Genomic DNA, 13,017 nt, shown 5'->3' on the forward strand with positions numbered 1-13,017 from the left:
ATACCTTATTGGGAGTAGGAAAGTAGGAAAAGACAAAAGGTGGTTTAGCGGAGTTTCAGCAGATGCATCTGTAGATACACTTCTGTTTGGGGAGAAATGAGGAGAAGGGAATATACTAGAACGAGAAAGTTTTTATTAAGAAGCTCAAAAGCCCCATACATTGGGCCAGACTTTAAAATCAGCCACGCCTGCTTTTGATCAGGAGTTCATCTTATCCTATTTCTCAGGAAGTACACCACAATTTATCCATACCATAAGCTTTTTCAATAGGCTACATCCTATTTCATGTCTGAAACACCTATGGATATTGTGTCCTAACTAGTGCATAGCGTTAGCCTTGGGCACAGCATACCTCATTGCATGCTAAACAAAGTGTACACCTGTCTCACTTCCTACGGGATCCTCATGTTAACAAAAACTTCAAATAGGGAAGACAGTCAAGCCATGCTAACACTTGTGACTCAGTGGAAAGTCATCAGCTGAAAACCTCTGGAGATCATCTGAACGCCAAGCAGTGGGAACAAAGTAAGGTTTTTTCTAAGCAAGCTGGAGTTTAACGTCACTCTCAGAACTGCAGAATTTCAGGAACAGCACCTCCTGAAACTCTGCACAAAACCCGAGAACGTGGCTTCGTGTATTTCCTTCAACGTTGCCACTAAAAGGCAGGGTGCTGAAAATGCAGCAGTACTTGAGAATTTTTAATAATCCTTTTATGTTTAAGGTTTAACAGCGTTCCAAGCAACTCCTGATCGTGTATAAACGTTCCCTATTGTCTTCTCTTACAAGCTGCAATTGCAGTACTAATAAGTACTGACACTAATCTGTGCTATAGCTCCACATCTATAAAGCTACCATACAGCCATCCCCTCAGAAGAACACCGAAAAACAAGTTCGTTGCTATTTGCATTTACGCACTAGTATGAATGTAAGCCACAGCAACTCATGGGGAAAATTATTTTGGATTAAAAATAAGCTTTGATGCTATTTATTGACTGCAAAAGACCATACGGTGAAAAAAGTTAGATTACTTGCTCAACTAGTGAGTAACATTCAACTTGCAAAATAAGCATACCGTCTTTTCCATACACAACCACTCTGGAAAATTATATATACTTCTGAACGCACAGGAAGACAGATTTAGACTACCAATCCTTTGCACTGGTACTGCTCTGACAGCTCCTGGAAGCACGAGATCTTTCCCCATTTGTGGATAGTGTTTTACAGCTAATATAACCACTCACCTTAACTCTGATCATCATCACGACCTTAATATTTTTTTCTTAATCTTAGTGTTTGAGCACAAAATGAATTCACTTTAATGACTATTTTGCAGAGCACACTGTTCCATCTTCCTTGTTAAATGCAAAAAAAGACAACAGCCTAGCCAGTAACAGAAGACAAAAATAAGAACATTCTCCCTCCGTCCCTTTAATTTTCACAAAAGAAAGTCATACTTAATAAGAACTTTTTCCAAAAAAACTTGAAGTCTAAGAAATAAAGCCAAATTATTATTTTCTTTTTAATAAAATGCTTTCTAGAGCCTAAAACAATTCCAGCAACATTCATTCCCCTTTATATTTTGGTTGTCCCTAAAGCAGAGGCAATTTGCTTTCAGTAACACAGGACCCTTCCCCAGCAACTTACTTTTCCACACGCACGACAATGGTGTCGCCTTTTTGTAAATGTGAACTTGACTTGGCAGTTCATGCAGTTGGGTGCCTCTGAATCAGGAACCCACGATGGCTGTTTCTGTCCCAAGACTACAGGTATTTTAAGTGGTTCTAGTCTTTCAGATGTTTGACTTCTTCCAGCTTCAGAGCTACTTTCCCCAGAGCCAGCAGGTTCAGAATTTTTATCGAGATTAACACCGGTGCGTGAGAGGGGAGCTTTTGGTGTTACAGAACTGGCTTCCTGATTTTCTCTCTCAGGTACATTCAGTTGTCTTTCACCAACAGCTCTTTGGGGAAGGCCAAGCAACTGTTTTGGTCTTCCACCTTCAGTATGAACAACAGAAACCAGCGCCTCACTATCACTTTCAGTTGTGTCCCAAACATGAGATGTACTCTCTTCTGTGGGAGATTCCACTTTACGTTCAGTAAGAGATGCTTTCGGAGTTCTACTAACGCTTGACATCCCCTCCTGCGTTGCTTGTGAGTGTTCTTCACTGACCTCTGTGAAATCCAGTTTTTTCACATTTGTTACATTTGCCTCGTTTGCATCCGATTCCAATAAATTATTGTCTAAAGATTTCAACGCACTAGACTGAAGACTTTGCCCATACAAGAAATCATCAAGTTCAGCATCACTTACCAAAGCATCACTTTTAATAACATTATCCTCGACAGTAAATTCCGCTACAACTGGACTAACGCTTTCATCATAGCAAGACACTATGCCAACACCATATGGCTCAGCTTCATATTCTAAAATAGGAAAAGCAGAAGCAATAGCTTTGATTTGCTGAGAATCACCATAATCAATTATTTTCTCAGTATCATGCTTCTCTCCACCCATATTTTTTTCCACAAAGCTTTGGCTGATTTTAGGTAAAAACCCTTGACGTTCATGCAAGTCAGTCTTTTTATGGAACTCCCTATCAGACGGATCAGTTTTAGACTTTCCAGCATGAACAGCTAAAATATCACTAATAACCTCTGCCACTTCATTCTGAGGTAGAGGATTAATTTTTTCTTCTGTTACAACTAACGAACCGCATATAGATACAGGAAGTGGAAGACATGACAGTGAGGTCTGGACATCCTCAACTGAAATACATGAAGTTGAAACACTGTTTAATATTTCATTGCTATTAAGTTCTTCACTACCTACATTATCTTTTGCGTTTTCCATTTCCATTTCTATTCTATCCTCCGTTTGAAGTAAGGAGCCTGATAAAACACAACTTCCAGGTAACGTTGCACCGTTTTTGTGCAACTGAGAACTCTTTGGCAGATCTGAAGGCATGGATTCAATATTACTCTCATCTTTTAAGTCTACATTTTCCATAGCATTTCCTCCATACGTCTCTCTGCTCACTTCAGAGCATGCACTGTCATCTTGTGGCTCACATGGCAATTTTCTTCCAGCTGTCTCATCTTTGAGACTGTGCACATTTGAATTCTGTGATATTACGGAGACACATGCAGTATTAAGGCGAGCAGTTTGTTCAAGCTGATCAAATACCTCAGTACCCTTTAAAGATGCTGTCCTGTGTTTATCATCATATGGATCTGAGCTCTTCCCTTTAGCATAACTGCCTGATTTTAAAGCTAAATGATTCAACTCTTCTGCTTTAAGATCTCCTGAATTTTGTAACATTGAGTCCCCATCACTCTGCTGTGTGCACGAAATATCACTGCAACCTGCTGATGATCCCCAAACGGGAGCTGATATGGAAGGCATGCCAAAGCCAATCAAACAGTCTGCACCATACCGGAAGTCATCCGGCTGCAACTTCTGAGCATCTTCATGAGCACCCACTGAATGGATTAAGTTACCTGTGTCATTAACAAGATCACACACAGGTACACTACACCTTCCCAGGCTGGAAGCTTGAACTTCGTTTGTGGAACCACCATCCACAGTGGACAAAAGATCGAGTCCAGCAACATTCTTCTCATTTTGCGGCGAATAATGCAGAACTGCTTCACTTGTTCCAACGCAGCTGGCTAGAGAAGTTTCTTCGGATGCAGTACAGCTGTTAGCATCCTCTTGTAGCTTTGGTGTTGGAGATGCGTGCTGTAAGCCATCCAAAACTGAAGAAAGTGAACGGTGTTTTGAGTCATATGGACTTTGAGGTGTCGTGTAGCAGTCACACTCATCTGTTTTAAGCAAAAAGAGATCAAAGTTTATAAAATTCGTTCATTTCCACAGTGTGCTCCCACCTCATAAAATCCCACATATTCATTAATAAAACTGTTTGCTTAACAGACGTTACTTTCAAGTTCTGTAGTAACAGCCATTTCAACAGTATTAGTAGGCTGTACAACAAGACAACACAAGAACTAACCTGTATTCTGTTCAAACTCATCAAGTAGTTTGTCCAAGTCACAGACTGCTGCTTTAAAGTAACTGTCCATTCTAGTTACAGTTCTAGGGAAGCCTTATCTCTCTTAAAACCTACAAAGAAGAATACACTGTTTCACTCACAGGACTTTGTTATTTACAGAATCATCATGAAAGCGTTCTCATGATTAAAGGCATCTTCTATAAAATATTTCTTTGTTTTTAATAAAATTCTCTCTCTCCTCTCTATACACGTGCAACACAAGTACACAGATGGCTGCAGTCTGGCAGCCTCTACACAATATACTCTCGGAAATTCACGTCAACCAGGGAATTGAGGCTACCTTACTAAAACCAAAAGCATCTGAAAGCACATGCTATGGCATTACAATTTCAAGAAGTTTTAAACCAGAAAGAATACTAGGATCATCTACTTTTTTGTATGATACAATTCACAGGCAAATACAAACTAGACTACCGTTACTCCTATAACACAAGTGAACTGTTTAAATAAATGATGCCTAGTTAACCCCGGAAATTTCATGCTCTAATATGTAGTAGGAAAGAAGAAAAAGAAAAGTCATCTGTAACGTGCCAGCAGGAAAAATAAACCCTCCTTTAGTAATTCAAATTTGACAATCAGTTCAATACCGAATGTGTGAACAAGATATTTGAAAAGATATTTAGTTCCTCAAGTTACCAACCAGTTAATTTCATTTTACTTTCAGTTACAACTACATGAATCCATAAGGCTAAACACAGTTAGGCCAAAAACTAAAATATATCAGGACATTAAAATAAGTAACCAGCATAAGCACAGAAGCACGAGACATATATCTTAATACAGAGCTGCAGTGTGACAAGGCAGGTTGAGGTCAGTGTGCCTTCCCCATGATGATCAGTGAGCTGTCTTTAAATCTTCCTCTTCATTTTCCTCCAAGACCAGGAAAAAAAAAAAATCAGTATGGTAATTCAGTTCATCTTCTTTGTCCTACCCAACAGACAAAACCCATCAACTTTCTTGGAGACTTGAACTAAACCATAAAAACAAAAAAACCTCATTTTAGAGATTTACCAACTCATCACAATGCTCTGCATTATTCTCGTTCCTTACTTCAAACCATCCTGGTTCATTCGTTTAATAAATATTTCCAGTCACTGAATGTTGCCTGTTATGGCTTTTTGGACTCTGAAGAACCTTCTACTACCACATCTTTTTCATGTCAAAATACCCGTAACATGCAGTTACCTAGAATGGATAATCAAGACACGACCTATACTTCCCTTAAGTAAACCAAAGGTACTTGGATCCCTTTAGTCTCATGACTAGAAAATAGACCTGTAGACATCTTTCTGGTTTTCCTTCTACTCTTAAGAGTGCCCCTTAGTCTCTTTGCGTTTGATGACTCCACAGCCTCTCCTAATCAATGTACTTGGACTAGCCAGCATAGACTCTTCTGTGCTTAGCACCCAAAAAGATGCTTAAATCTTCTCATATCGCTCCTGCCACCCTGCAGCTATAAATCTGTGTTCTTTGCCTTACTCCACTGAAGTGTCCTTCTTCCCACTAAATGATTCAGATCAGCAGCCTTCACGTTTTACCATATCAATATGCATATTACATGAATTTTTCTAAACTAATATACAGTTCAGATAGAGATTTGTAAAGCCTAAGAAAGGTGAAACTAATATTCATCATAACTTAATGGAATAGTCTTTGCCCACATATAAGCAGAAGCTAAGAAAATCTGAATATACTATTGTATCTGTATCTTCAGTCAGTCACTCCAACAGTCTTCAGCACACCGCATGATAGGTCATATCTCATATGGCATGTATAATGAGCATGACAAATAGGAGCAAACAGATGTTTAACGCCATTTCTCTGACACTCATTTGAGCGCAGTTCTCACCCATAGCAATTATCTTACTACATGACCCCCTGGAAGCAATTAAGAGCCTTACAAGAGCAACAGCTTGTGGTACTCATCAGCTGAAAAACAGAGTACAGATCCCATCCGTATTAAAGGATGTATTTATTGACAAGCAACAAAGTAACATTTATTTTTAAAAAGTAGATCATATAAATTAGACATATTAAAGGATTATGAGAAGACTGGGGATTGAGAAGCACATAATTTTCATAATATTCTCTTCAGGGGTTGTCACACATACTGACCGTTCAGGTACAACTGGATGTTACAACTAAGACTCTCAACAGCTGCTACCAAAAGAAGTGGTCCCAGAACCCTCACCACTCTGCAGCACACATTCTCAAACCTCCACTTGTGCTGGCACCCACCCTCATCTAATCCCACAAGAATCCAGATCAAAGAGCTAAACAGACCAAAAGACATTTACTTTGCAGGGAAAGCAAAGTTAGCTCTTTGCCGATTTATCTCCCTGAACCAACTTTCCAGAGTCAAACAGACACTCACCCAGCACAAGGTCCTGCCGCTTCTTTCCAGCTTCAGTCCAGCTACTTCTTTCTTATCTATATAAAATACTGTCAAAGTGACAGAGCCCTACAGTTAAGCTCCCAATTTACTGTAGTCAGTATTCGGAATATTTTTAAATCTGCAATATTAAAAAGCCTGTAATCGACAATAAATCAAACAAACACCTACTGCCAATAAACAAGATTTAAAGTCTCCCTCTGAACTGAGTATTGTTCAGATATCTCAATGACTCCAGAAGTAGTTCCCTCCCCCACATATATAATTCAGTTAAAAAACATATATACTGGGGAGAGGCAAGTAACTACTTTAGGTACTTTTATCTTATCATGGCTAATCTCTAGGTCTTTCTAAATCTATTTTTCATTCTTAGTAGGCATAGGATAAATTTTAAATTAAGCATACATGTTCTGTTTGATAATAATACTAAACACGTAGATTGAAAGGATGCATTTCAAGTGTACAAAGAACACCATTGACCCATAAACCCTCCTAGAAAAGGAAAAAAATGCAAAAAATTGCAGAATTAAAATTGCATGTAAACATAAAATAATGTCACAACATAGATACAGATGACATTTCTACAGAAAGCTTAGAAAATTACCATGATACTTCAGTCTGCCGGGCCAGTGATGGTGTTATAATAAAAAATACAAATTTGGGAAACTACATACAGGAATTATATTTACTTGACTCTACAGAGTTTCGAAATAAAATGGCTCCATTCGAGGTATAGTACTTTGAACAACTGACATACAGAAGTAACACATTAATTATTCAACATTGATTCATGGCTTTCTTGGAACGTTTCAAAGATTTTCAGCTTTTTCTTCTGGTTTCCTGTAACAGGTCTCAAAAAAAAAAAAAAAAGAAAAAAAGAAAAACATGGGGGGAAGGGAAGGCAAGCAGAAGCTCGTTTTCTTCTCACACCTCTCTCCCCTGAATTCACATACCAGGTATTACCACCTAGATGTAAGAAATCAGATGGCTTTTACACAGTTAAGATCGTCCTTCTGCAACAAAAAAAGTTTTACTTTTTGGTGTCTGAAGAATTGGCTATAGCCAAGCCCAATATTTACATGAAACAAGAAGTAGATTAGAAGCTATTAAAAAGTTCTAGTGATATGTTTTTATTAAATGGCTGCTTGCTTCCTTGAGCAAAAGGAGTTTGTAGGATCCAGGTATCTTAGTGAACTGTAGACAAGCAGATTATTAAAGCTTTCTACTTTGAAAAATAACATACCGTGGAGCTCGTAAGAGCTTCAAGTTTTAAACAGTGTATGTTTAAATTGCTGTCTGCCGATCATCTTATAAGTTAAATATTTATGTGCTAAGAGACTGGATTAGAGACATAGTCCTCTTTCTCAGAAAAAAAAAAAAATAATCAAAGCATAACATGACTACAGAACAGCGATACAAGCTAGTGTCTAATAACGGAGAAGTCAGTTTAAAGGGCAAGATCTGATAAAAAAATTTTTCCAGCAACTCACGTCTAGACTGGGGAATGGTGTTATGATTAAATTAGATAACTTAGTTTAAGACCCTCTGATTGAAAACCAGTCATCTTTACAACATACTTTGAGAAACTAGTCCTATAGATTACCATTCTACATTGAGTTAATTAGGTCTGTTATTCCCTTAAAACGTTTCACTGCATACTATATGAGTAAACTATAAGGCCTTCATCTCAAGAGAAGTCTCTGGGTACTCGCGTACTTACTTCTGCAGCCAGAACTATACCAAAGAAGGTTTTCAAATACTAATGAATAGAAACGGGTCACATTATAAACATTTCACACCATTACAGACCATCAATTCTGCGGGTCACATTATAAACATTTCACACCATTACAGACCATCAATTCTGAGCACACCATCTGCCCTTCTGTATGTTTCGCTTCCTTAACTGGCAGCTCATCTCACCTAAAGAGCAGAATATACTCATCACTAGCGTTTCCAAGTATATGGGTTGGCAAAAAGCCTTTTTTCCAGTTAATAACCAAGCCTTCATTTTCAGTATCTGCCAGCTGCAAGACAGTGAAAAATACTTTTTTTTAACATATTACAAAAAGGCACACCAATAGTAATTGCCACTTCTCTAGGTAAACATTCAATCTGTTTTAGATATGCCCGCCGCAGAAGTCTCTCATCTTGCAAAGCTCTTCCTTATGCCATGATTTCAGGACTAGCATTCTTTACCATCTTCCCCAAGTTTATTTAGTGAAAAACTACCAAGATTTAATTGCTAGGACAGGCAGCAATCATCACAGCTAACACAACAAGTCAGTATCTAGAGTAGCCAAGGTGAATAGTATTAAAATAAAGTTATGCTGTGGCAACCTCTGGAAATAATCTGATTACTTAATATTTATCACACCTCTCAGCATCTGGACAAACACCCTTCTTTACCTTTCTAGGCCTGACAAGTAGTAAGCTTAAGTAGAACAAAAGAGAACAGCAAAGGATTGCGCACATTACTTGCCTAATCAGACAAGGCCTGGTCTCTGGGCACACTCTTGGTACTGCACTTCACATTGCACAAAAACAGTACCTCAAGAAACAGAGGCAAACATTTTACTAAGTAAAAACTGGTATGTAAGAGGAGCGTATATTCTTATTTGGATAAGCGTGCACAAAAATGCAACAGTGTCAGCACTTAAAGGAAATAGTTTATAAAGTTTTTTTTTTTTTCTAAATAAGACATAGTAGCATAGTAATATATCTGAACAATATTCCAGGGTTCAGAAAATACTTTCCACTACAGACTTCTCAGTGTACTCTTTTTATTTAAAGAGAATGATAACAGAAGTTTGCTACGCTAGAGTGCAGCCACAATCTACAGCATAGTTTATCAATTTTTAATCAAATACAGTGTCTCTAAACACAGGCAGTTAATAGTTTTCACTGTAACAGCTTCTAAAATAAAACAGATACATTCATTACTACTTGCTAACCAGTTTAAAGTCAGTTGACAAGCAGTATTTTAAACATCTAAAAACCTCTGAAAAAAAAAGCCTCAGTAGTGCTGATCTAAACAGACTTTTACCAGATTTCAATCTAGTCACAACTAATCACCACTGCAGAATCCAGGCCTGCATTCAGACAGAGCTAAATGCGAAAACATGCTAAACCAACTAAGATAAAGGTTAAAAGAAAAAGAAAAGCAAGAACAAAAGAACCCAAAACACACAAGTCCACTCCAAAAAGTTATTCCAAAATTAAGACAGCTCTTGCAGCTACTAGGGAAGTCTTTTTGCTCATTGCAAAGTCACATTACTTCATCTCGATCGTTCTGTTTAGTCATTATATTTGGTCTGAGCAGAGAGCTATACCAAAACTTTTATTTGGTATCCTCACAATAGTTATTCTTCCAGTTCAGTACCTAGAAACTACCATGCCTAGAATAAAATCTCTGGTAGAAACACAGCAATTAAGAATCCCCTTAAGTTCCTAGTGCTGTGGAAATGAAGTTTTGCATCAAGCACAGTATGTAACTTTCTCACCCTCAATTCTTTTATTACCAGCTTTTCCCCAGTATCCCTACACCATACACCCACCGACACTTGAGGCCCTACTGAACAGCAGACAAAATCTCTAAGGGCTCAACTGCCCATGGAGTTCACCAGCAATCAACTTAAGAGTTGATTACATTAAGAAAGTGCTTTGAAAAAACAAACAAAAAACTTAGATGCTGTCAACTAAGAGCTAAAGTAATTCTTGTTAAGTGAGACAACTTATCCCACCCAAACCTGCAGCAGTTGTTCCCGCTGCAAACTTACTAGCTGATTAGGGTACTGAGATAGAGTTACAGAGATGTTTTTGGACACATAAGAAAAAGCCTACGTGGCACATTACAAAAAAATAAACTGCCTTAAAGAGCAATATGCTGTCAGTTCAACAGTTTCATAAAACTATCAACAGCATTATGAGGTTATCACCAACACCGCAGCTGCTAAGCAAACTACTTCATCCCAACACTATCTTTAGCCTCTTAAGGTTTTTTGAACTCATTCCCAGTAATTTGTCATTGGTCTTCTGAACAGAAAATAGAATCAGCCAAGCCATGCAGGGAGATGAGGTCTGTCTACAATTACTAATTTTCAGTACTGCTCTAACAGTACACCAGCTGTACCACTAGTAATAAAGCCCACAGCTGAAAAATCCACTTACTTAACAGAACAAATGCATCTCTTACATACTGCCTACAGCTATTGGTTTTATCAGCTTTTATTATTCAGGCTTCACAAATGAGTCACGAGAACATGATTATTATATCAGGTCTGAAAGATCACTCCTCAGATAATGGAAGCCAGTGTTTTGATATTCCCATCGTCTCTGGTTTGTATTATTAACAATCAGGCAGTCCTAGTGGGAAACTTAAGTAATCCAGCTAGAAGCTAATAGCATCCAGTACTGGCAGTAAACTGGACCCTTTTCTTCACAGCATTCACTTCTTCAGAATATACTAATAATCAGTCCTGTGCCATTACAGCGTGTGTTTATTTTTTATGGACTGAAAAAACGTTTGCCAGTTTATCAAGAAGCACCAAAAAAAAGACATGGCATTAAATATTTTAAGTACCTCATATTAAAACAAGTTGAAGCAGACAAAAATATCATTTTACATTTTCTCATTATCTTTAAGGCTGCACATGCAATTCATCCACCTTGTTTAATGTGCAAAGCGTAACATGAAGACTCCTATAATACACAGTTAAAACATTACGCAGTTAGCACGTTGCATTTTGCAAGTAAAACATTATTTGCCAAAAACACATGGGTTAGATTTTGTTTCGTTACCAAAGTTACTCCATCTTCTGCTTTCAAAGACTGCATTCACTGAAGCACTTCAGACTGTAAAATCCTCAGCACATAAAAGTTCGCTCTTCGCTTGTGCATTAAACACCGTATCCGCGTAATGACAGCCTTGCCACAGCTCTGAAGTACACAAGCTCCTCTTCAGGCCAGGAATACACTTCAACACTGAACACAAGCTTAGGGCACTTCCTCGCCCGAGATATGCGCCTGTTGGATTAGGTAAAAGAAAAGGCAGTTCGTACCGGTGACACAGAACTGCCACGGCAAGGAGAGGGGAAACACACAGCGATTCACCCAGAGCGGGGCGGGACGCACAAGCAGCTCTGACGAGCCTCCGAGAAGATAAACACTGCTTTCAAGGCACTTTATAGCCTCTACGACGCTGCCCCGCGCCCGCCTCTGCCCGGGAGCGGCTCCCCTGACACCGCTGCCCCCGGCCGCCTCCCCCCTCCGCCGCGGAGCCGCCGGCAGCCCGCCGCACCCGGGCCGCGCTCCCCCGTCGACGCCGGGCCCGAGGCGCCGGAGGGGAGGAGGAGGCCAAGGGCGGCGGCGGCGGGGCCGGGCAGCCCGCTCCGCTCCGCTCCGCTCCGCTCCGCTCCGCCCGCGCGGGTCCCCGCCGGCCCGGGCGCCCCGCGGAGGCTGCCGGAGGGCCCGCCCGCCCCGGGAGCGGGACACGGGCCCGCCGCCGCCTCAGCAGCAGCGCACCTCGGCGGCCGCCGCCGCTTGTTTGTGCCTCCAGCCGCTCGCGCCCCCGCGCGCATGCGCGGCCCCTACTCCCGCCCGGCCCCGCCCAGTCCAGCCCAGCCCGCTGAGGGCCGTGCCCGCACCCGCCCACCTCGACGCCGCGCCTGCGCAGGAGCTCTCCGCCGCGGGGGGAGGGGCCGGGGCCGGGCCGCCGCAGCCGGGCATGCGCGGTAGATTTTTCAACTTTTTTTTTTTTTTTTTTTTTTTTGGATGAAGTCTCCGCAAGGAATGAAAGGCCGGGGTTTTGGCTGTGACGGTGCTATATGATCATCAGAAATCCGTCATTTCAAGTAGCGCAAGCTCCGCGTGGTTCCCCCCACCCGCAGCTGCCCTTCAGCAAGGTGCAGGGTCACAACACAGCTACCACGACTCGCCCTAATTGCAAACTGGCTGGAGATGGAGCAAGTCTAGGCCAAATATTAAGGGCCTCCACCATGATAATTTAATTGCAATATGACAATACATAAAATCCTTCAAACGGGTAAGGCATTACCTAGTTACCATGTGTGTTTCGTCTACTTAAAAAAAAAAATCTGTATGGAGAAAAGCTTCCCAAATCTGTTGACAAGCTCTTCTTACTCAATCAGTCGCATAAATCAAATAATCGAGCTGCTTCTAAGTACCTAAGGCATATATATTTGCTGTATATTTTTGGGTATTTTGTAAGTATTCACTACCGTTATACTTTTCCAGTTAACATGACTTAGTAATCAGAATTTTTTGTCCTGTAGAGTCAGCAAATCAGTAGGTAAAAGCAAAGGGTCGGGAAACGTAAAATAGCTTAACGCTAGTCTGCTCTGTCTGGAAGTGACCATTTCATTAAATAAGGTTGTTTCTCCAAAGGAATAGATATTATAAAGTTACAGTACATACTAAACACAGCATCAACTAATACATTGCGGGATGGTCATTTGGCCACTAGCGATTTGGCCACTTCTTTTGCCCTAGAATCTGTTTGAAACATCATAATAAAGTAGTCCTTTCCCTTGATAAT

General features: G+C 40.3%; 1 protein-coding gene across 5 annotated transcripts in view; it reads right to left on the minus strand.

The window, feature by feature from the left end:
- The window catches only part of LOC138060881 (zinc finger FYVE domain-containing protein 16-like), a 30,151-nt gene extending 18,093 nt beyond the window's left edge, over positions 1 to 12,058 (minus strand). Inside the window, exons 1-4 of one of the 5 annotated variants that reach the window (XM_068927534.1) lie at positions 11,985 to 12,058; positions 11,262 to 11,486; positions 4,010 to 4,119; positions 1,645 to 3,821 (exon numbers count right to left, since the gene is read on the minus strand). In XM_068927534.1, coding sequence (XP_068783635.1) covers positions 1,645 to 3,821; positions 4,010 to 4,079 — 2,247 coding nt within the window. In that variant the 5' untranslated portion in view covers positions 4,080 to 4,119; positions 11,262 to 11,486; positions 11,985 to 12,058. Of the gene's footprint in view, positions 1 to 1,644; positions 3,822 to 4,009; positions 4,120 to 8,384; positions 11,014 to 11,043; positions 11,702 to 11,984 lie in introns of those variants that run through there. The other 4 variants (XM_068927537.1, XM_068927536.1, XM_068927535.1 and 1 more) reach the window with 4 other exon arrangements.
- Between the last annotated feature and the right edge of the window lie 959 nt (positions 12,059 to 13,017).

Source organism: Struthio camelus, chromosome Z, assembly GCF_040807025.1.
Source record: "Struthio camelus isolate bStrCam1 chromosome Z, bStrCam1.hap1, whole genome shotgun sequence".
NCBI classification, from domain to species: Eukaryota; Metazoa; Chordata; class Aves; order Struthioniformes; family Struthionidae; genus Struthio; species Struthio camelus.